Source organism: Henckelia pumila, chromosome 1 (assembly GCF_033568475.1).
Source record: "Henckelia pumila isolate YLH828 chromosome 1, ASM3356847v2, whole genome shotgun sequence".
NCBI lineage: Eukaryota > Viridiplantae > Streptophyta > Magnoliopsida > Lamiales > Gesneriaceae > Henckelia > Henckelia pumila.
Window position 1 is genome coordinate 128,546,865 of NC_133120.1, and position 21,919 is coordinate 128,568,783.

At 40.4% G+C, this 21,919-nt stretch overlaps 1 protein-coding gene across 1 annotated transcript; it reads left to right on the plus strand.

Moving 5' to 3' along the window:
• Positions 1 to 355: 355 nt before the first annotated feature.
• Positions 356 to 3,085, plus strand: LOC140876028 (uncharacterized). Its single transcript, XM_073279869.1, has 3 exons — positions 356 to 1,404; positions 1,936 to 2,475; positions 2,866 to 3,085. Exons 1-3 carry the CDS (start codon positions 511 to 513, stop codon positions 2,959 to 2,961), a joined length of 1,530 nt encoding a protein of 509 aa, XP_073135970.1. The 5' UTR covers positions 356 to 510; the 3' UTR covers positions 2,962 to 3,085.
• The last annotated feature ends 18,834 nt before the right edge of the window (positions 3,086 to 21,919 follow it).

A 21,919-nucleotide genomic window follows, 5' to 3' on the forward strand; every position in this document is an offset into this window, starting at 1 on the left:
AATTTATTGGGAAAACAAATTTTATATAAACTTCCTATTTTAATTATCCCTATTTAATGTATTAAAAAATGATCGCACAATTTTTAAGGTGTAGTTAATAGGGGTATATTAGTAAAAAAATATAAAAAAATATTACTAAATATTGTATATGACTATATATTTGAAACAAAAAAAATATAGATAATATAATTGAGACGGAGGAAATATCTTTTTATCTTATATTCACATTGAAAAGGACAAAACAATTAACTTTAATATTAATCTTAAATTCTCATAAATTTCCGTAGTTAGCTTTTGGGTAGGACACATTCAATATTCAACATCAGTCTCACAGAATTACGTAATTAGTCTTTAATTAGGGGTAGGACTCGTTTAAATTTCGGAGTTTCTAATTCCTAGGAATTCATATATACTATATATATATATATATATATCATCTTCCTCATTAATTCTGGTATTAATTTTCGTTCACACATAACGTTCAGAAACCCATATGTAATTGATCCGAAGATGACTTCTCGTTTTTCATCCGAAAAATTTGGTGTAAGTAATCTCTGGAAAGGCCTGTTGATTTTGGGTGTAACCCTTTACTTCATCTCCATGTTCATAACCAATCAAAATCCTGCTGGTTGTCCATCGTCCGAATATTTATTGTCTTATTTCAAGCAAGAACCTCATGTAAAAAACGAAAAGCCTTTTGCACGGCCGCCTCTGGTTTCCAACAGCAGTACTACTTCTGATCAAGAAAAGTTAATTAATATTAATATTGAATCGCCAACAGGCTTGAAGCACATCGTATTCGGGCTTCTAGGGTCCGAAAACGCGTGGCACTGGAGAAAACCCTACATAGAATCATGGTGGAGGCCTAACATAACTCGAGGGTTTCTGTTTCTGGACAAACCCCCGACAGGAGAACTCCTACCTTGGTCGGAAGCCTCGCCGCCTTACAAAGTTTCCGACGATCTTACAACTTTCTTGGCCGAAACGAGAGCTCGTGCGCCTATCATGATTCGAATGGTTCACGGGATAATGGAAGTGTTGAGGGAAGTAGAGATCAAGAGTGATATTCATGGAGATGATCAGATCCGATGGGTCGTGATGGGGGACGATGATTCGATATTCTTCGTGGACAACCTAGTTGGTGTACTAGGTGAACACGATCATTCGAGGTATTACTACCTAGGGGGGCAGTCGGAGTTCGTAATGTCCAATTATTGGTTCCAATTTAACCAAGCATTTGGTGGTGCTGGGATTATTTTGAGTTACCCTTTGGCCAAAGCTCTTGCAAAAGATATGGAAAGTTGCTTGCGGAGATATGCACATTTGATTTCTGCTGATTTGATCACAATGGCTTGTGTCGGTGACATTGGGGTTAATCTTTCTCCCAATAAAGGGATTCACCAGGTAATTAATTAAATTAAATTTGATATATTGTTATAATTATATTTAACTACCTAGCTAGACCTAGTCATGTCTTTCTGTATATATGCATGCCAGCTATATATCCGTGTTTATTCTTCGAGTTTATCTTTAACCTTAAGTTGTTATTTTCAAATTTTGATATATTTAATATACTACAAAGAAACGATTTGCAAGGCACAATCACGTGTACGTAGCTTGTCGGATATGTATATTTGTATTAAAATAATAAAGTGTATTTCAAATAGTTAAGCCGCGCGCCTTAGAGATTTATTTTTGCATAAATATAATTATTAAATAGTACATCCATTAAGGAATTAAAAGTTGTTTGCTCTTAATTTTAGTCCCTTCTTATTATGTCGATTTGATTTGTATATAAAGGTTTGATCATTGATCATATAAAGGTTGTGACGAGATATATAAATAGACTTGGGAATACTACAATTTGATTAAATCGATAATATATTATATGTTGTGACATTACAATTTTTTTTTTATTTTTTAAAAAAATTGCAGATTGATTTACGTGGTGATTTATCTGGTTTCTTATCATCCCACCCCAAATTTCCAATAATCTCCCTTCATCATTTGGACCATGTTGATCCCATATTCCCCAACAAGGACCGCTTCGAATCCACGCGCCACCTCATGAAGGCGGCGGATACCGACCAGTCCCGTCTCGTACAGCAAACCATATGCTACGACAGGAACAAGGAGTGGTCATTCTCCGTTGCTTGGGGATATTCTGCACAAATATACGAGAGAATCATGCCTCGAAGTTACATACAAAACCCCCTCGAAACCTTTAGGCCATGGCACGGCGATCCGCGGCCGCCGCCGTTGTATATGTTCAACACCAGGTTGCCTTCCAATGATCCTTGTGAAACTCCTCATGCTTTCTTCATGCAGGACGTGAACAAGAGCCCTTCCGGGACTCGGACTGTGTATTCACGCGCCGGGCCTCGTGGGCTCGGGCCTTGCGGGTTGACCGGCAATCGTTCCGCCGATTATGTCACCGAGATTCATGTCTTGTCTCCGGCGACCAAGCGGCCTCAGGTATAATATAGATTAATGTCACAATCGAATTTTTATGATATATATTGAAATAATTTTTACATTTTTTGGTCGTTCTCATTACCATCGTCATCATCTTGATTAATTTTTTTAAAATTTCACTATCCTACTAAATTTAGAACTATGGTCAATAGCAAATGAATTAGTCTTCTACGCTATGTTCTTTTGAATTTTAGTCCTTCAAAATTAGATCTAATTATTTTAGTAAGCTAAAAAAAGAAGAATAAAGAAAATAGCATAACCAAATATTATCACAAGTTTTATTTTTTATCAGATGCAACGAATCATATATCCTACTTAATTTAGTCCTTTTTTTTTTTTTTTTATTCCACTAATATTAATCACATTTTTGTATTTTGTTTGATGTTTCAGATGGATCGATGTGAATGCTGCGATATCATTGGTGTACAAGGCACGAAAGCTGAGCTCAAATTTAGGGAATGCATGATTGACGAAGTTATTGCGTGATGGATCAAAATATTAATTTTTTTTTCAAATGTCTTTAGGAGTAGATTTGATTTGATATAGAACGGATTTGAAAATTTGAATGATATTCATATTATGGGGTGATTCTATGCTGCCCAAATCAATGGTGTATGATGCGATTATCACAAAATGACTGCCCGGGGATGGGTAAATTCTCGAGCGGAAAAGATAGGTGAAGATACAAAATATATGAATATCTTATCCGTTTGGAGACGAAGTTCTACCAATATTTTTTAGAGAGTGAGTCCCTTCTCTACCTTGCCCCCCAGGATGGGGTTTTATACTCGCCCACCCGGGTCCTCAATGATTACTGGGTATGGCCTTACTGACAACTTTTAGGGTGATAAGATGGTTATCACGTGTGATTTAGACCCCCACAATTTCCGGACAGAACCCACTCCTTTGGATCGTGTTTAGTAATGATTGGATTTGTGATTTGAACCTGACACACTTCAAATAAACGTGGCCGTTTCTTGGCCCTAAAAATAGAAAGGCCGGGGCCCCACTGGTTTTCCTTTCCTTTCCTAACTTACGAAGGCTTACTCCGGGAGGTTCTAGCTCCCAGGCTCCTTACCCATGTTCCTTTCGATCTCCTGTATCGGTCCGAGTGCTAAGGCCTCCCAGGTTAAGCTTTCCTCGTAGATCCCAGGTTAATGCCCCCCAGTCCCGGATTCCTTAATATGTTGCGGTTACACCATCCTCTCGGGTTCAATCCACCCGGGGTATCGTAATATGATATCACCACACTTCCTAAAGATAGTCGGGCTAGGACCTGCTCCGCTGTCCCGAGAAGCTAATACCATCTTCCCGGGTCCAATCCACCCGGGGTATCGTAATATGATATCACCACACTTTCTAAAGATAGTAGGGCTAGGACCTACTCCGCTGTCCTGAAAAGCTAATACCATCTTCTCGGGTCCAATCCACCCGGGGTATCGTAATATGATATCACCACACTTCCTAAAGATAGTCGGGCTAGGACCTGCTCCGCTGTCCCGAGAAGCTAATACCATCTTCCCGGGTCCAATCCACCCGAGGTATCGTCATCCCGGGTCCTATCTCCCGGGGTATTGTGATATATCCATTCTGGGTATCTACCCGAGAGTCTCTACCCTTACGTCAGCCCTAGACGCTTCGTAGTGCGCCTGTCAGAGAATTTGTCAGACGTCGCTTCAGCTTCTTGAGCACTCTTTGCGTATCTCTACCGTTCATTTCAAAATACATGGCTCAGATTATTTTGGCCCCTTTTAGTATTTAATCCTTGCGACCCTTCCTTCTTCTTCTCACCGTCTTTCTTCTCGAACTCATTACCCTTTGGTTTTCAGCGACTGTGCTTCCAGTTCCGTTGTTTGCTTCCTTGCATCCCTAATTCGCTTTAATTCTGTAAGTTTTCTTTCCAATGTCTACAGGTACCTCATCTACCTCTGGAGCGAACGCCAAAGGCTTGCCCAGAGACGAGGAGCCAAGCGGTAGCTCGAGCGATGCTCGCTCCGCTTCTGCACTGCTTTCCCGACCTTCTTCTTTTAAGCAAGCTTCCCGACTCCCGACTAAGCCTTTCGCTGCTTCTTCCTCTCGCCCCAAGGGAAAAGGCAAACAAAAAGTGAAGAACCCAAAACCCCTATCTTCTGTGCCCTCTTCCTTGGGCTGGTACACTTACCTTCCTAGCATCCTCTCCCAAGGGGCCGCGGAGGAACTTCGTGGCTCAGGGGAAATCCCTTTATCCTACTCCTTATTCCGTCCTCTACCTGGGAGTACTCCTGATACTCCTCCTCCCGGTTGCTACACATTTTTCCGAGACCAAATTCGGAGTGGCCTTCGATTTCCCATTCCTCCTTTCTACCTAGCTGTTGCCGACTTCTTTCAAGTTCCTGTTAATCAATTCCACCCGAACTCCTTCCGAATAATGGCCTCGACCTATATTCTCTTTAAAATGCACAACTTAGCCATCACCCCTCTGATTTTGCACTACTTTTTTTCTTGTCGCTTTAACAAAGGAGCTTTCTCCCTGGCCGCACGGCTGAATGCTCGTTTTATTTCCGATATCCCCTCATCTTTAAAGGGATGGAAAGAGCGGTATTTTTTTATTCAACCCCAGGCTCCTTTCACTTTTAGGACCGGGTTTTTATCTAGTCTCCCTCCTCAACCTGAGCTTCCCGAACATTATAAGGTTGAGGAGCCTTATACTCGTAGCTTGGCCTTAGTCAATAATAGGACATTTTCCTCCCCCGCCTTATTAACGAACGATAACATCATAGCCTACGGGTTGGGCACCTGGGTGGAATATCTCCTTGACCAGGTGATCAATGCATACGGCGACCCGGGGGCTCAACCTGGTAATGGCTGCTCTCTGAATTTCTTTACACTGCTTTATTATTAATACGTACATGTACTCACACTTATTCCTTTGGTGCAGAGCCATCAGATATGATTAGGGAAGAGTTCGCCCGGCGGGCAGCCGAGAGGAAGGCTGCTAAAGAGAAAACCCAAGCCCTAATTGAGCAAAGGAAAAAGGCCCGGAGGGAGGAAAAGAGTCCTGCTCATCCGCAAAGTCCTTTGCGTTTACCCACCGTGGTAGTCCCTTCGTCTACAGTGCCGATTCTTTCAGCTGTGCTCTCTCCCCCTTCAAGTGCTGCTGCTGCCGGGACTTCTGTCATAGCGCTATGCCCACCTCGACTTGCTTCCCAAGCCCAGCTATCTTTGTCATCGGAGGACTTGGAAGATGAGGTACCGCTTTCCCATCTGATAAGTGTATTTTATACACTTAATTTATATATGATTTTAATTGTTAAATATTTGTTTCGAGCAGATTTTTGTGGGTATTGTGTTGTTTTTGTGATTGTAGGAAATTATGGAGATTTTGTGAATTATGGAATTTTGAGGAGAAAAATAAGAAGTTTAGAAGAGAAAGAAGAAAAGAAAAGAAAAGAAACGTACAGACTAAGAAGAAGAGGAATGAAGAGGAATAGTGATGGGCTTCTATTGGGCCAAAAGATCCGCGCTTCCCATTAGCGCTCAAAGAAGAGCTATCGCTCAAGACACACATGAAGGTGAGAAACTTGAGATCAGAGGGTTATACGCGGGCGTGTGGACTGATGAGCGGGCGCTTGTCGCGAATTTCTGAACTTGGAAATATTTTATCGGAAGGAAATTTCTATATTTTGTGGGCTTTGGGAGACGATATAAAAGGAAATTTTTCATCAGACTAAGGGGGAGAGCCGCCACACACGTACAGAAGAGAAATCAGAGAGTTGATCGTGACATTTTTCTGGGATTTTTTAGAGCTTCATCGTGAAGAACAAAGACGGAGTTTGATCGACCGGACACGGCGTCGACGACGGATTTGTTTCTTTAATCTTTTATTTTATTCTGAATATGTTTGAATTTATGGATTATTGTTTTATTCAGAATTTTATTATGAACTAATTTTTATAGTCTAGAGGTCGGATGGAACCTGGTGTAGACACTTTCTTGAATTCTTGATTTTATTGAATTGAATTTCTTCTAGATTAATTATTTTTTCTAGAATTGATTGTCTTTTCAATTATCTGATCAATAATTGATTTGTAATATTTATTTGAAATCTGGCACTCGGGAGAGGAGATTTTGAATAGGACCATTGGAAAATACACTGTTAATTGTTTATCTGACTCGGGAGAGCTTATAACTTTAACAGAGTTTTTAAAAGAGAACATAGTTTTGAATTGATCACTGCAAGTATATTCTTAATAGGGATATTGGAATTGAATTGTAGTTGATATATTTTATTCGGCACTCGGGAGAGGGAATAATACACGTAAGTGTTCTTGGCTATTAATTCTTTGAAATTAATGAAGATTAATTAATTAGGATTGATTGTTGTTGAAACCAGGTGAAATCTATACCTCTAGACCATTTTTCTCTGATTGATTTTTAAGCTGAAAGTTGTGTGCGTGCTTTTAAATCTCTTAATTATTTATTTTAATTGCAAAATTCTTGATTATTGATTTTCTAGATAAAGTTTGGACTATTCTAATTACAAGCACTATTATTTTCATTTTACTCCCTGAGGGATCGATACTTGATTTTATCACTATATTAAAACTTGACACTCGTACGCTTGCGAGGAATTTTCACAACAAGTTTTTGGCGCCGTTGCCAGGGAGTAAATTTGATTATTTTTTAGTCTTGTTACCAATTAGTCTAGATTTTAATTTAGAGTTTTTTATTTTAATTTTAAGTTGCTAATTAATTTCTTCTTATTTTTAATTGCAGTCTATGCGACGATCTCAAAGTTCCAATTCTCTACTTTTTGATCCGGAGATCGAGCGCACTGCACGTGCTTTGAGAAGAGAGAGAAGAGAAGAACTTGAAAGAATGGCTGAACAAGAAGCAAACCAAGCTCCCCTAGTGCCTATTAAAGATCATTTCAGACCGACGATCCAGGCTCACTATTCTGGAATCGATCGAGGAACTATCAATGCAAACAATTTTGAGCTGAAGCCTGCATTGATCAACATGGTTCAACAGAACCAATTTAATGGGAGCGCCACTGCCGATCCTTATCTGCACCTACGCATCTTTTTGGAGATAACCGATACGGTAAAAATTAATGGTGTGTCTGAGGATACTATACGCTTACGCTTGTTTCCGTTTTCTCTCAGGGATCAAGCCAGAAGTTGGTTGCAATCATTGCCGCTTGGAAGCATCACTACTTGGGAGGGGATGACAGAAAAATTTCTTGCGAAATATTTTCCACCTGCCAAAACCACCCAACTGAAGATCGAGATCAGCACCTTCCGGCAGATGGACACTGAACAACTTTACGAGGCGTGGGAAAGGTATAAAGAATTATTAAGACGTTGTCCTAACCACAATTTTGCAGATTGGGAACAGATTGAGTGGTTTTACAACGGACTGAATGCGCCTACGAGAATGAATGTGGACTCAGCGGCTGGAGGTACTATATTTGCGAAGGATCATGTTCAGGCTTATGATATGTTGGAGGAGATGACGGTCAATAGTTTTCAATGGCCATCTGAGCGTATAGGAGTCAAGAAGCCGACTGGAGTGTATGCAGTGGATCCTCTCACGTCCATCACTGCTCAATTATCTGCACTGACTACACAGGTAGCTTCTTTGAATAAAATTAATGTTGCAGATTCAACTGGAGTTGAAGGATCATCGGCCATAGAGCAAGTCAATTATATAAATCCAAATGGCTACAGAGGATATGGAGGCTATAGAGGTAACCCTGTCCCAAATACTTATCATCCTAGCTTGCGTAATCATGAAAATTTTTTGTATGCTAACAATAAAAATGTGCTGAATCCTTCGGGATTCAATACAAACAAGGATGAGGGTAAGCAGTCATTGGAGGATGTGGTTAGTACTTTTGTGCAGGAATCAGGTAAGAGGATGGCAAGAACTGAGTCTCGCCTTGACAGCTTGGAGACGCACATGGCCAACATGGGTGCTGTGTTGCAATCCATGGAAACTAGCATAGGGCAGTTAGCGAATGCACTGAAAGAAAACAACCGCGGCCAGTTCCCTAGCAATACTGAGGTAAATCCCAAGGAGCAGTGCAATGCCATAGAGTTGAGGAGTAGAAAAGAAATTGGAGTCCAAAAACCCGCTAAGAAAGAGGAGAAAGTCGAGACAAAAGAGAAGGAGCCTGAACTGGAGCCGAAACCGATGTACAAACCTCCACTTCCCTACCCGCAGAGGTTCAAAAAGAAAGCATTGGACGAGCAGTTCTCCAAATTTTTGGAGATTTTCAAGAAGATTCACATCAACATTCCCTTTGCTGAAGCTTTGGAGCAAATGCCGAATTATGCGAAGTTCATCAAGGAGGTGATGTCCAAGAAGAGGAGGCTGCTAGAGAATGAGGTAGTGAATTTAACAGAAGAGTGCAGTGCGGTGCTCCAAAAGAAGATGCCACAAAAGCTTAAGGATCCAGGGAGTTTTACTATTCCTTGCACTATTGGCTCTTCTTATTTTAATAATGCACTTTTCGATTTAGGAGCTAGCATTAATCTCATGCCTTTGTCTGTTTTCAGGAGCTTAGGACTTGGTGAGGTGAAGCCCACCATGATCGCGTTGCAGTTGGCTGATCGATCTATCACATATCCGCTTGGAATCATTGAAGATGTTTTGGTAAAAGTAGATAAATTTATTTTTCCAGCGGATTTTGTTGTGTTAGATATGGAGGAGAATGCAAACATGCCCCTTATATTGGGGAGACCTTTCTTGGCCACTGCCGATGCCAAGATATAGGTGAAGAGAGGTGCATTGTCGATGGGTGTGGACGGTGAGAGTGTAATTTTTAATATATTCATGAAGTCATCTAACACCCCTGTTGAAAAATTATGCTTGATAGAGCCGGTTATGAAGTTGGAGGGTCGTTCAAGAGCCGACATTGCGGTTGATTCATCGAATGAGAGAGCGCCAAAACCACCCAAGAAGGCCACGAAAAAAGCAAAATTTAAAAGGCGGTTCATGGAATTTATTTGGCGAGTGAAAGAGAAAGGGAAGAATTAATCCGTTGAGAGTCGGGCTGGCGACTCTAAACCAAGCGCTTTTTGGGAGGCAACCCAAAATTTTTGTTTTATTTTTTTTATTTTATTTAAATTTTTTTTATTTATTTAAATTTCTGCTTTAATTTTTTTTATTTTTATTTTTTGCTCATTAGTTAATTTTATGATTTTTGAATTATTGTTGATAATTTTGGAGGCCTAATTTTAAAATTGTTGAATTATTTTTCAGGATTTTGGTCTTTTTGCAGCGCATTATGGGCGCTCGCCCAAGATTTGAGGCGCCCGCTTAAGATTTGGGAGTTGAAATCAGCGGCTTATGTGCGCCCGCGGTGCCTCCACGCACTGAATCCATACCAATAGCGCTTCACTAAGCGCTATCGCGCACATAATCCGCGCTTCCTTAGCGCCATCGCGCATTACTTTCATGCGCTAACAACCATCAACCGTGCATCTCTCCTCCTCTTCCCATCTGCACTGCATCTAGAGCTAACGCGCAAAGCTCCCTCCTCATCAGCGCAAACCAGCAGCAGCTATACCCCTAGCGCGATTGCGCCTCTCCATGTGCCATCCATTTCCCCAGCAGCGCTCACCTTAGAGCTAACGCGCATCCCAGCTTTGTTACCTTGTGTTAACCAGTTCTACTACAATCGTGCATTTCATCTACAATACATGCTGCTGCAGCACCACGCCCATGCACTAAAAATCACCAGTTTCACTTCTTCTTTGCGCTAACAAGACCTCTTCTGCGCTGCTATCTAGTGCAAATGCGCATGCCAATATCATGATGCACTACCATGTGTCGCAGCTGTTCTACTCCTTGTGCAAACCAATGTCCCAGCTACGTACAAACAAGCACAGTCGTGCATTTCACCTACTGAACCATGAGCTCAAGATCATTAAGTGCATCAAGAAATTCCCTAGCACAGCCTTCCTATCCATGCGTCTCCAAGGGCTCTTCATCCTTGCGAATTCACATCTGAAGCTCATGACGTTACTATGCATGTTCATGTTCCCTGAGGGTTTATTTTATGGTTTATTACCTGCTGAAATTTTTTTTTCATGGAGGATGATAACATCGAGTACTGAAGCTCGGTGTCGAAGGTATGAGTCCCTTGTTCTTTTTATTGTTTTTAATCATTAGGGACAATGATTACATTAAGTTTGGGGGGGTGAATTAGTTTTTTGATTTAGTGATTTAGTTGTTTGGTTGATAGTTGAGTAGTTGAATTTTATTGTGTGCTTTATAGATAAAATTTTTAATTGTTGTTTTTGTTGAGTTGAGTTGAATTGAGTTGAGAAATATATGGATGCATGGCCAATGAAAAATATTTTTGTGCTATAACTGAAATCCATGATTGTCTACCTATCTGACAAATATTTTTGAAAAAATGGAACCAATTAGATGAACAATTTCCTATATACTCTGTGATTAATACTTGAATCTGATTTTTGAGACATACAGACATAGATATGATTGAGGCATTGTTTGAAATTTTTGGGTCTAATTTTCATTGAATTTATCCTTAGTTGCCCATTTGAGCTACACTTGTATATTAGTACATTGAGGTACGAAAATTCTGAATTTGTTGTGAAAATCATCTTTAACTGCTGATGATTATTATTTTTCTGCACTGATTGAATTTGTATGATTTAATTGTGGATTGAGACATGTCTAGAACTAGTTCAAACACTCTTCGAGGCAAAATACGGGCAATACTGAGATTAGGAATGATTTAGGCGATTTTTCTGAATTCGTTTGAGCCTTTTAAGCTACCTAATTATCTATTTTATCCCTAGTACCTTGTTTGAGCTTTATTGAAAATCGAATGGCATGCGTGTAAACGTGTGATTATACCCCCATTCGTCATTATTTCAAAGTCCTACATTGACTACCTGAATAGCCTATACACTATTTCCTACCTTTAAGGGAGTAATTTGAATGCTAAAATGTTTTATACTCCTAGCTTTATTTGTGAAAAAAGGATTGGTGTGGTGGATGAATTGAAAAGATGAAAAAAAAGGTAGTAGAAAAAAAGAGTTGAAAAATGTGGTAGAGAGTTGAAAAAGTTCTGAAAAGAAGAGTTGTGAAAAAGTTGAGAAATGAAGTGAATTGAAATAGAAGTGAAATTGTGAATGAAAAATGAGTCGTAATTGAGTTTGATAATATGAATTACTCCTTATTTTGAATTCTTATCCTTCATTTGTAGCCATGAGCCAGGCCTTACATTATAAGCTGAATAAGTCCTATTGACCGAGTCTCAGTTGCCCAATATACTAGTGGAGAAGAGTTGCGAGAATTTAGCATATGGACTGTTGATTGATGCTTTTAATGATTATGAATTTTGATCGAAACACGCACACACTTTTATTCGTTGCATTTACCTGATTGTGAGCGTTTTTGATAATTATCTTATTTTTTATCCTATTGCTACCTTGAAAAGACCTCATGATCTATGAATGTTTGAATTGAATTTGGAGAATGGTGTTTTGAACTTGAGTTGCGGAGATTGTGAGTTTATGCGGTTATTATTTTGTGATTGGCTAAAACTTTCAAGTGTTAGTTGGGTGTGATATGATTGGATTTGATATTTTTGAAATCATTGTTGAGGCCATTGTTCCATAATATTTCTTGACTATTTTTGTGGGTTTGATAGAATGAGTTTTTGGAATTTAATAATTTTGCTCGGGACTAGCAAAAGTCTAAGTTTGGGGGTATTTGATAAGTGTATTTTATACACTTAATTTATATATGATTTTATTTGTTAAATATTTGTTTCGAGAAGATTTATGTGGGTATTGTGTTGTTTTTGTGATTGTAGGAAATTATGGAGATTTTGTGAATTATGGAATTTTGAGGAGAAAAATAAGAAGTTTAGAAGAGAAAGAAGAAAAGAAAAGAAAAGAAACGTACAGACTAAGAAGAAGAGGAATGAAGAGGAATAGTGATGGGCTTCTATTGGGCCAAAAGATCCGCGCTTCCCATTAGCGCTCAAAGAAGAGCTATCGCTCAAGACACACATGAAGGTGAGAAACTTGAGATCAGAGGGTTATACGCGGGCGTGTGGACTGATGAGCGGGCGCTTGTCGCGAATTTCTGAACTTGGAAATATTTTATCGGAAGGAAATTTCTATATTTTGTGGGCTTTTGAGTGGGCTTTGGGAGACGATATAAAAGGCAATTTTTCATTAGACTAAGGGGGAGAGCCGCCACGCACGTACAGAAGAGAAATCAGAGAGTTGATCGTGACATTTTTCTGGGATTTTTTAGAGCTTCATCGTGAAGAACAAAGACGGAGTTTGATCGACCGGACACGGCGTCGACGACGGATTTGTTTCTTTAATCTTTTATTTTATTCTGAATATGTTTGAATTTATGGATTATTGTTTTATTCAGAATTTTATTATGAACTAATTTTTATAGTCTAGAGGTCGGATGGAACCTGGTGTAGACACTTTCTTGAATTCTTGATTTTATTGAATTGAATTTCTTCTAGATTAATTGTTTTTTCTAGAATTGATTGTCTTTTCAATTATCTGATCAATAATTGATTTGTAATATTTATTTGAAATCTGGCACTCGGGAGAGGAGATTTTGAATAGGACCATTGGAAAATACACTGTTAATTGTTTATCTGACTCGGGAGAGCTTATAACTTTAACAGAGTTTTTAAAAGAGAACATAGTTTTGAATTGATCACTGCAAGTATATTCTTAATAGGGATATTGGAATTGAATTGTAGTTGATATATTTTATTCGGCACTCGGGAGAGAGAATAATACACGTAAGTGTTCTTGGCTATTAATTCTTTGAAATTAATGAAGATTAATTAATTAGGATTGATTGTTGTTGAAACCAGGTGAAATCTATACCTCTAGACCATTTTTCTCTGATTGATTTTTAAGCTGAAAGTTGTGTGCGTGCTTTTAAATCTCTTAATTATTTATTTTAATTGCAAAATTCTTGATTATTGATTTTCTAGATAAAGTTTGGACTATTCTAATTACAAGCACTATTATTTTCATTTTACTCCCTGAGGGATCGATATTTGATTTTATCACTATATTAAAACTTGACACTCGTACGCTTGCGAGGAATTTTCACAACACCATCGTAAAAGAAAAATCGGCCAGGTATCCCAGATGATCGACCTGACGGACTCGGAGGACGTCCTGCTGTCCAAGGACCTGGCCTCATCTGCTCCTACATCTTCTATGGCCCTTCGGGTCCCGGGCTTGGACGCTTCTATCTCTGCGGGTGACCCCACTTCTCATGCATGGGGTGACCGAGTGGATTCTACCTCCTGGGGCTCTCGATTTCCTCTGTTCTTATCAGGGACAGCCTCCTCCAAAGTTGCCCAAATCCAAAGCTTGCTCTCCCCGGAAGATCACTCTTTACTGGCAGCTCGTGGTATCACCTCCAAACTATCGGAGGGTGAAAGGACTCGATCCTACTACTGCTAATTTTTTTTTTAAATACACATGCTAAATAAATATAAAAATTTATGTATATTAATTTAAAAATAAGCGTATACATATATGCCCATACATATATGAAAATAAGCTTAATTAAAATTTCCATAAAAATATCCATGCAATAAAATAACATAATTCAAACTTCATAAAATCCTCAGTCTGATAAATCATAAAACTGTGAAATACTTGTGCGGAAAATATAATAATATTCAAAATCACTGAAATAAAAACTGGAGCATAGGTCACGGGCTAGCCACTACTGGGAGCTCATACATCCTCACCGCCAGTCGGAGCTAGAGCTCAACATCAAGGTCTACCTGCTCACCTGCACCAATCAAGTCTAGTGAGCCTAGAGGCTCAACACGTTCTATCTCATAATAACAATATGATTAAAAAGATGCAACATATAATACATGCAAGATATATAATAATTAACATATATATTCATGCATGTCCTAAAATGTACTACTCATGTTCATCTCTTGGCATAACATAACATAACATAATCATCACGCGTCAATTAATTAGGGCATTAAAAAAATCCGAAGGTTATATCCATGTTGTGTGACGTGTCATGTCGATTGATCAATCTTAACCAACGTACGTGGCGGTGGGAATATCCACTTCTTGGCCCATAGGCAATCATAAGCATAGTCGTATGGAAAGACAATCGGGCCCCAGTATCCCGACCCACAGTCCCGTGTCATATGGAAAGGTCTCCGGGCCTAGGCAACCCATCTCCATTCCCGTAGGTTATCACACACTCACTTCAATTTCCTTAAAATATTTTTATGCCCAACATCATACATATACATGCATTATCATAAGCATAAAAATACATTATCATGCATATCATAAGAAAATCATTCATGGTCTTATTTTCATAATTTATTGCCCGTAAATATATATTTAATTATTTTATATTTATACTGATAAAAATAATACTTTTTCCTACTTAAAATATTCATGCAATAATTAAATAAATATTTACGGACCATGCATATTTTTCATGGACTGGTTCAGGCTGCTGACTCCTTAGACTTAGGCCCATAAACTTCTAGACTGTTCCAATAACTTAACTTAAGCCCATTAATATAAATCATAGCCCAAACAATTTATTTAAGCCCATTAAGACATTTCTGGCCCAATAATGAAGTCCAAGCCCGTTAACTATCTAGACTGGCCCAATGGGCCCAATATCCCATAAACTGGCCCAATAATTTCCATGGGCCCTAGGCCCATAAAAATTATTGGACTTACTTAAATAAATATTTATGCCCAAAACAATTTAATTAAGTGGCCCAAATAATTTTTCAAGCTAATTAAGCCCATTAATTATAACTTAGACTATTAATTATTTTAAATTAAAAATACCCGAGCCCAACTAACCTAGCCCGGACCCGGACCCAAATAACTCGACCCATGACATGTCGGACCCGACCCGGACCACCCAGGCCCGAGCCCCGCCCGAAAAAAATAACAGAACCCGATCCCCTTTTCCCTGCTGCCCTTGGCCACGAGCAGCTCCTGCTTCTCGCCGTCGGCCGCCCAGCTCCGGCCGCCCTTGGCCGGAGATCCTCCACCTACATCTAGCTTACTTCCAGACGTTTCCAACAAGCTAAGAACCAGACCAAACCATCGACTATGGAGTGAGAACGAAGCTCCGCAATTCTGCCTATCCGCAGCTCACGTGCAGACTGTAGCAGTGTCTGTATTTTGGTTCGTACAGCCTGCACCGACCACCAATGAATGCGAAACCACTTCTCAATCTTAGATAACGTCCTAGAGGTTCAAACCCAACAAACCACGCATTAAATAGTGGCCTGAGGAAGGAGAACGAACCCCCTTTCCTCAGAACCCTGAACCTGCGACCTGTGCACAAAACAAATGAAGAGGGCTTCAGCTCTGGCCTATTCCACCCACATGCAACCATCTAGATCGACCTCAAGGACCCCAAAACAAATTAGAACCATGAGCCAGCAGTCCAGAACAAATCCATGGCAGAAAACGTGAAGATTTGGCATGAAAAAAAATGAATAAATTCGTGTACCATGCTTAGAACTCACATAATATTCATGCAAACAATTCATAGAACACTAACATAATGTTTCATGATTAAAAACAGAATATATAACTTGAATGGTGTTCAAAGGAGAGAATTCAAACGTGCCTTGGATTATTTTTGAATTAAAAACGTGACTACGATGCGTACGACGATCTACGGGACGAACGGACTTCAAAGCTTCAAATAAATCTTCAAAAATCGTGTGTGTGTAAGTGTTTTCTCTACTGGAAGCGTGAAGAGAGGTTGGAGAGGAGATGGCGGCTAGGGATTTTTTTTTTGACGTGAATAATGAGAATCACAAAGTCTAGATATAACAAACTTTGGAGATTTTCTAATTATCTAAATTGTTGAGTCGATAATAGGAAGATAATTAAAACAAATACAACTCTTAAAAATTTAACTAATTAAAAGATAAATTTTCGTAATATTTAATTAAAGGATTTTCAAAATCCCTTAAAAGCCTTTAAAATAACTCATTTTAGTCAAAATTGACTCCATAAATAATTATCTAAACATAACCCATTATTTTCTGAAAATAATACCTTAAAATAATATTTTAAGGCTCATAAAATCCTCATAAAATATTTTGATTAAAAATCTAACTTCTCGTTCATCCACGATCCCGTCTACGCGATCAAAATTAATATTTCTAAAAAAAATTCCATAAATGGCATAAATGCGGGTTAAATGCTAAAACTAATAATTAAATCATGAACATATAATCACATAATTCACATAAATACATTTAACCCATTTCTAAAATTTTTAATTTTAATTATTTCCTAGTTATGCATGCGAAATCACTTAAGAAAATTCTGGGCGTTACAACTCTCCCCCCCTTAAATTGAATTTCGTCCTCGAAATTAGATGACGTACCAAATAACTTCGGATAACGAGTCCTCATGTCGGCCTCGGTCTCCCAAGTAGCTTCCTCCTCGGAATGATTCAGCCACTGGACCTTTACCATCGGAATAGACCGCGTCCTAAGTCTCCTTTCCTCACGAGCCAAGATCCGAACGGGTCTCTCCTCGAATGCTAGCTCTGGTGATAACTGTAGAGGCTCAAAATCCAAAACATGCGATGGATTAGAGACATACCTCCGAAGCATAGATACATGGAACACGTTGTGAACTTTCGAAAGGCTCGGTGGTAGTGCCAATCGATAAGCCAACATGCCAATCCTCTCCAAAATCTCAAACGGACCGATATACCTCGGGTTGAGCTTGCCTCTCTTACCAAAACGCATAACGCCTTTCATAGGCGAGACCTTCAAGAATACATGATCTCCCACGGCAAACTCGAGGTCTCGTCGTCGTCGATCAGCATAATTCTTCTGACGACTCTGTGCGGTCCTCATCCGCTCTCGGATCTGAGCTACAATATCCGCTGTCTGCTGCACAATCTCGGGTCCTAGCATGACCCTCTCTCCAACCTCGTCCCAGTGCACAGGAGATCTACACCGCCTCCCGTAAAGAGCCTTGTATGGAGCCATACCTATAGACGCCTGAAAACTGTTGTTATAAGTAAACTCCACTAAAGGCAATCTCGACTCCCACGAGCCCTGGAAATCCATCACACATGCCCTCAACAAATCCTCAAGTGTCTGAATTACTCTCTCCGACTGACCATCTGTCTGAGGGTGAAAAGCAGTACTGAACAATAACTTAGTCCCCAAAGCTGTATGCAGACTCTTCCAAAATGCAGAAGTGAACCTTGAATCTCGGTCTGACACGATGGATACCGGAATACCGTGAAGTCTTACTATCTCCTTAATGTAAAGTTCTGCAAACTGAGTCATAGTAAAAGTAGTCCTCACCGGCAGAAAATGTGCAGATTTGGTGAGTCGATCGACAATCACCCAAATCGCTGTCGATCCTCTATTACTCCTCGGTAGCCCAACTACAAAATCCATATAGATGTTTTCCCATTTCCACTCCGGAATGGGAAGTGGTCGTAACAATCCCGCTGGTCGCTGATGCTCTGCCTTGACTTGCTGACAAGTCAAGCATTCGGAAACAAACCGACCAATATCTCCCTTCATACCCGGCCACCAATACAGGGTCCTCAAATCTCGGTACATCTTCGTACTCCCTGGATGGATGGAATACGGAGATGCATGTGCCTCTGACATGATATCTTCTCTCAACTGATCAGTACTCGGTACCCACATACGTCCTCTGTGTCGAACAATGTCATCATCCACTGTATAAAGAAGACTACCCTTCAACTCATCCTTGCGCCTCATGCGCTGAAATTGCTCATCAGTGGTCTGTCCCTCTCGAATCCGATCCTGTAGAGTCGGTTGTACCACAAGAGCGGATAATCTCGGTGCACACCCACTGGGGTAGATCTCTAAGTCAAACCTCTGAATCTCGGCTTGTAGAGGTTGCTGAACTGAAACACAAGACAACACTGAAGTCTTCCAACTCAAAGCATCGGCAACTACATTAGCTTTACCCGGGTGGTAGCTAATGTCACAGTCGTAATCCTTAACTAACTCCAACCATCGGCGCTGTCTCATATTCAACTCTTTTTGGGTGAAGAAGTACTTGAGACTCTTGTGATCAGTGAAAATCTGACACTTCTCACCGTACAAGTAATGTCTCCATATCTTGAGCGCAAACACAACAGCTGCAAGCTCTAAGTCATGCGTCGGATAGTTCTTCTCATGAGTCTTCAACTGTCTCGATGCATAAGCAATCACCTTACCATTCTGCATAAGAACAGCGCCTAAGCCCATCTTAGACGCATCTGTATACACCACAAACTCCTCATGATCCATTGGCATTGCCAACACTGGTGCAGAAGTAAGTGCCTCCTTAAGCTGATCAAAGCTCCTCTGACACTCTTGGCTCCAAATATACTTGGCATTCTTCTTAGTCAATGATGTCAAGGGTACTGCTATAGAAAAAAAACCCTTGATGAACTTTCGATAATAGCCGGCTAAACCCAAGAAGCTGCGTATCTCAGAGGCATTCTTTGGAATTCCCCAATTCTGGACAGCCTCGACTTTTGATGGATCCACTGCTATGCCCTCCTTAGAAACAATGTGGCCCAAGAATGCCACCTGCTCGAGCCAAAACTCGCACTTGCTGAATTTCGCAAATAACTTTTGCTCTCTCAAAGTCTGCAAAGCTGTCTGCAAATGATGTCTATGCTCCTCCAAGCTCCTCGAATATATCAGAATATCGTCAATGAAGACAATGACGAACTGGTCAAGATATGGCCTAAAGACACGGTTCATGAGATCCATGAAAACCGCTGGAGCATTAGTCAGGACAAATGGCATCACCATAAACTCGTAATGCCCATAACGCGTCCGAAAATCAGTCTTGAAAACATCCTCCTCTCTGACTCGAAGCTGATGATAACCCGATCGCAGATCAATCTTAGAAAACACCGAAGCTCCCTGCAACTGATCAAATAAATCCTCTATCCTCGGAAGTGGATACTTATTCTTCACGGTGACTCTATTCAGCTCTCGATAGTCAATACATAACCTCATGCTGCCGTCTTTCTTCTTCACAAATAAGACTGGTGCACCCCAAGGTGACACACTGGGACGGATGAAACCCTTCTCTAGTAGCTCCTGTATCTGGTCTCTCAATTCTTTCATCTCTGTAGGAGCAAGACGATACGGTGCCTTGGAGATAGGCACAGTACCCGGCAACAGCTCAATATTGAACTCCACTTCTCTGACTGGTGGAATTCCTGCCACATCATCCGGAAAGACATCCGGATAGTCACGAACGATCTCAACATCTGCAATAGATCTAGAATATGGCTCATCCGCTGCAACTACTAAACTTGCAAGGAAGCCCTGGCAACCCTTGCACAATAACTTCTTTGCACGCACATAAGATATGACATGCGAAGCACCACTGCTTTGAGCTGCAAAGAATATGAAAGAATCTCCGTCTGACGGATTCACTGAAACTGATCGCCTCCGAAAATCTATCGAAGCTCCATTAACTGATAACCAATCCATGCCAAGAATGAGATCAAATCCTGACATCGGTAGAACCACTAGATCGGCTCTAATCATATTCCCCTGAAGTTCCAACTCAATGCCATTAAGTACATTAGAGGTAATAAGAATCTCGCCAGATGGCAAGGTAACATCATAGCCCGTAACAACATCCTCAGGTATGATGCCAACCCGCCTAACAAATTCTTGAGAGATAAACGAATGCGTAGCTCCTGAGTCTAGCAACGCATACGTAGAATTACCTCTAACGAGAATCTTCCCTGCATTCAAAAAATTTCCCAACGAGCATACACTTAAGGACAATTAATTAAACCCATATTTCATAATGATGCCCTCAAGAATACTAATACCCAATTACTAGCTCATAAAAAAAGAATTTCTCATGCAACTTATAACAGACATGCAACTATCGAATCTTAAATACAAAAGTTAAGATTACCCGTGATCAAAGACGTGTCTGGGTCAGCCTCCTCTGCCTGCATGACATAAACACGCCCCGGGATGTTCCTCGCATTAGGGCAGTTCATCGCGATGTGCCCCGGTAGCTTACACTTGTAACAGACGCCTGAACCAGCCATGCACTGCCCCGAATGGGGCTTCTGACAAGTCTTGCATAAAGGAATGCCTCCAGGATTTGGGGCGGGTGCCCCTCTCTACTGTGGCCTCTGAGGGCCCTGCTGTCTCTGCTGTGGTCTGGGAGGATTTGGGCCCTTAGCCGGCCCTGTGAACTGTTTCTTCGCCGGTTGCGAAGTCTGGCCTCTGAAAGGCTGCTGAAACTGTCTCTTCTAATGATAGGCTGCATGCATATCCTTCCTCCCTTGCTCCGATCTCGCCGCCCTTCTTACCGTTGCCCTGTAGTCCGCCACATCAGCCATAAACACATCATGCTTAATATCTGGTCGCAGTCCGTCAGTGAAGTGCCTCAATCTCTCCGCCCCATCATTCGCGATCAAGGGCGCGAAATGACATCCCCGCTCAAACTTTTTCACGTACTCAGCAACAGATTTGTCTCCCTGACGGAGACTCATAAACTCTCGGATCAGAATGCCACGTGCCTCTGCAGTGTAATATTTCTCATAGAACATCCTTCTGAACTCGGTCCATGTCAAGGTAGCCAAGTTCACTCCGATCACTGCTCCTTCCCACCATAAGGCTGCATCCTCCTTCAGCATTAAAGATGGCACACCTTACTTTATCAGCATCATTGATCCCCATATAAGCGAAGATAACTTCCACAGAACGGATCCACTCCTCAGCAACGAGTGGATCAGTAGTACCACTGAACTCCTTGGGTCCCTGCTTCTTGAACCTCTCTGCTACATCCTCCTCGTGAGACTTCCTCGGCTGAGTCGCCTGGTTCTCCAACAACCTAGTAATCCCGGCCAGCATATTCACACTGGCTTGCTCAAATGGAGTAAGTGGAGGTGGATTCGGACGATTCCCATCAATCTGGTCGCCATTATTGGTATCAGTTTCCTGAGGAATTCTTCGGGGACCCATACTGCAATTTCCATAAATCTCTCACGTGATCGCAATGCATAACTAAGCGTACTTAAAATCTACCATAACTTAAATCATTAAAGCATAAATCATAAGCCTCATAACATAAACATACTTAAAACATTAAAACTTACAGACTGGTAGTGATATTTCTGAGCTCCACGCAGTAGGCTAGTACCCTCCAAGGACCTTGCTCTGGTACCAACTGAAAGGACTCGATCCACTACTACTAATTTTTTTTTTAAATACACATGCTAAATAAATATAAAAATCTATGTATATTAATTTAAAAATAAGCGTATACATATATGCCCATACATATATGAAAATAAGCTTAATTAAAATTTCCATAAAAATATCCATGCAATAAAATAACATCATTCAAACTTCATAAAATCCTCA

Coding starts and splice junctions, on each gene's coding strand:
- LOC140876028 (XM_073279869.1), top strand. CDS start 511: ATGACTTCTCGTTTTTCATCCGAAAAATTTGGTGTAAGTAATCTCTGG. Junction 1,405..1,935: donor CCAATAAAGGGATTCACCAG/GTAATTAATTAA, acceptor AAAAAATTGCAG/ATTGATTTACGTGGTGATTT. Junction 2,476..2,865: donor CGGCGACCAAGCGGCCTCAG/GTATAATATAGA, acceptor TTGATGTTTCAG/ATGGATCGATGTGAATGCTG.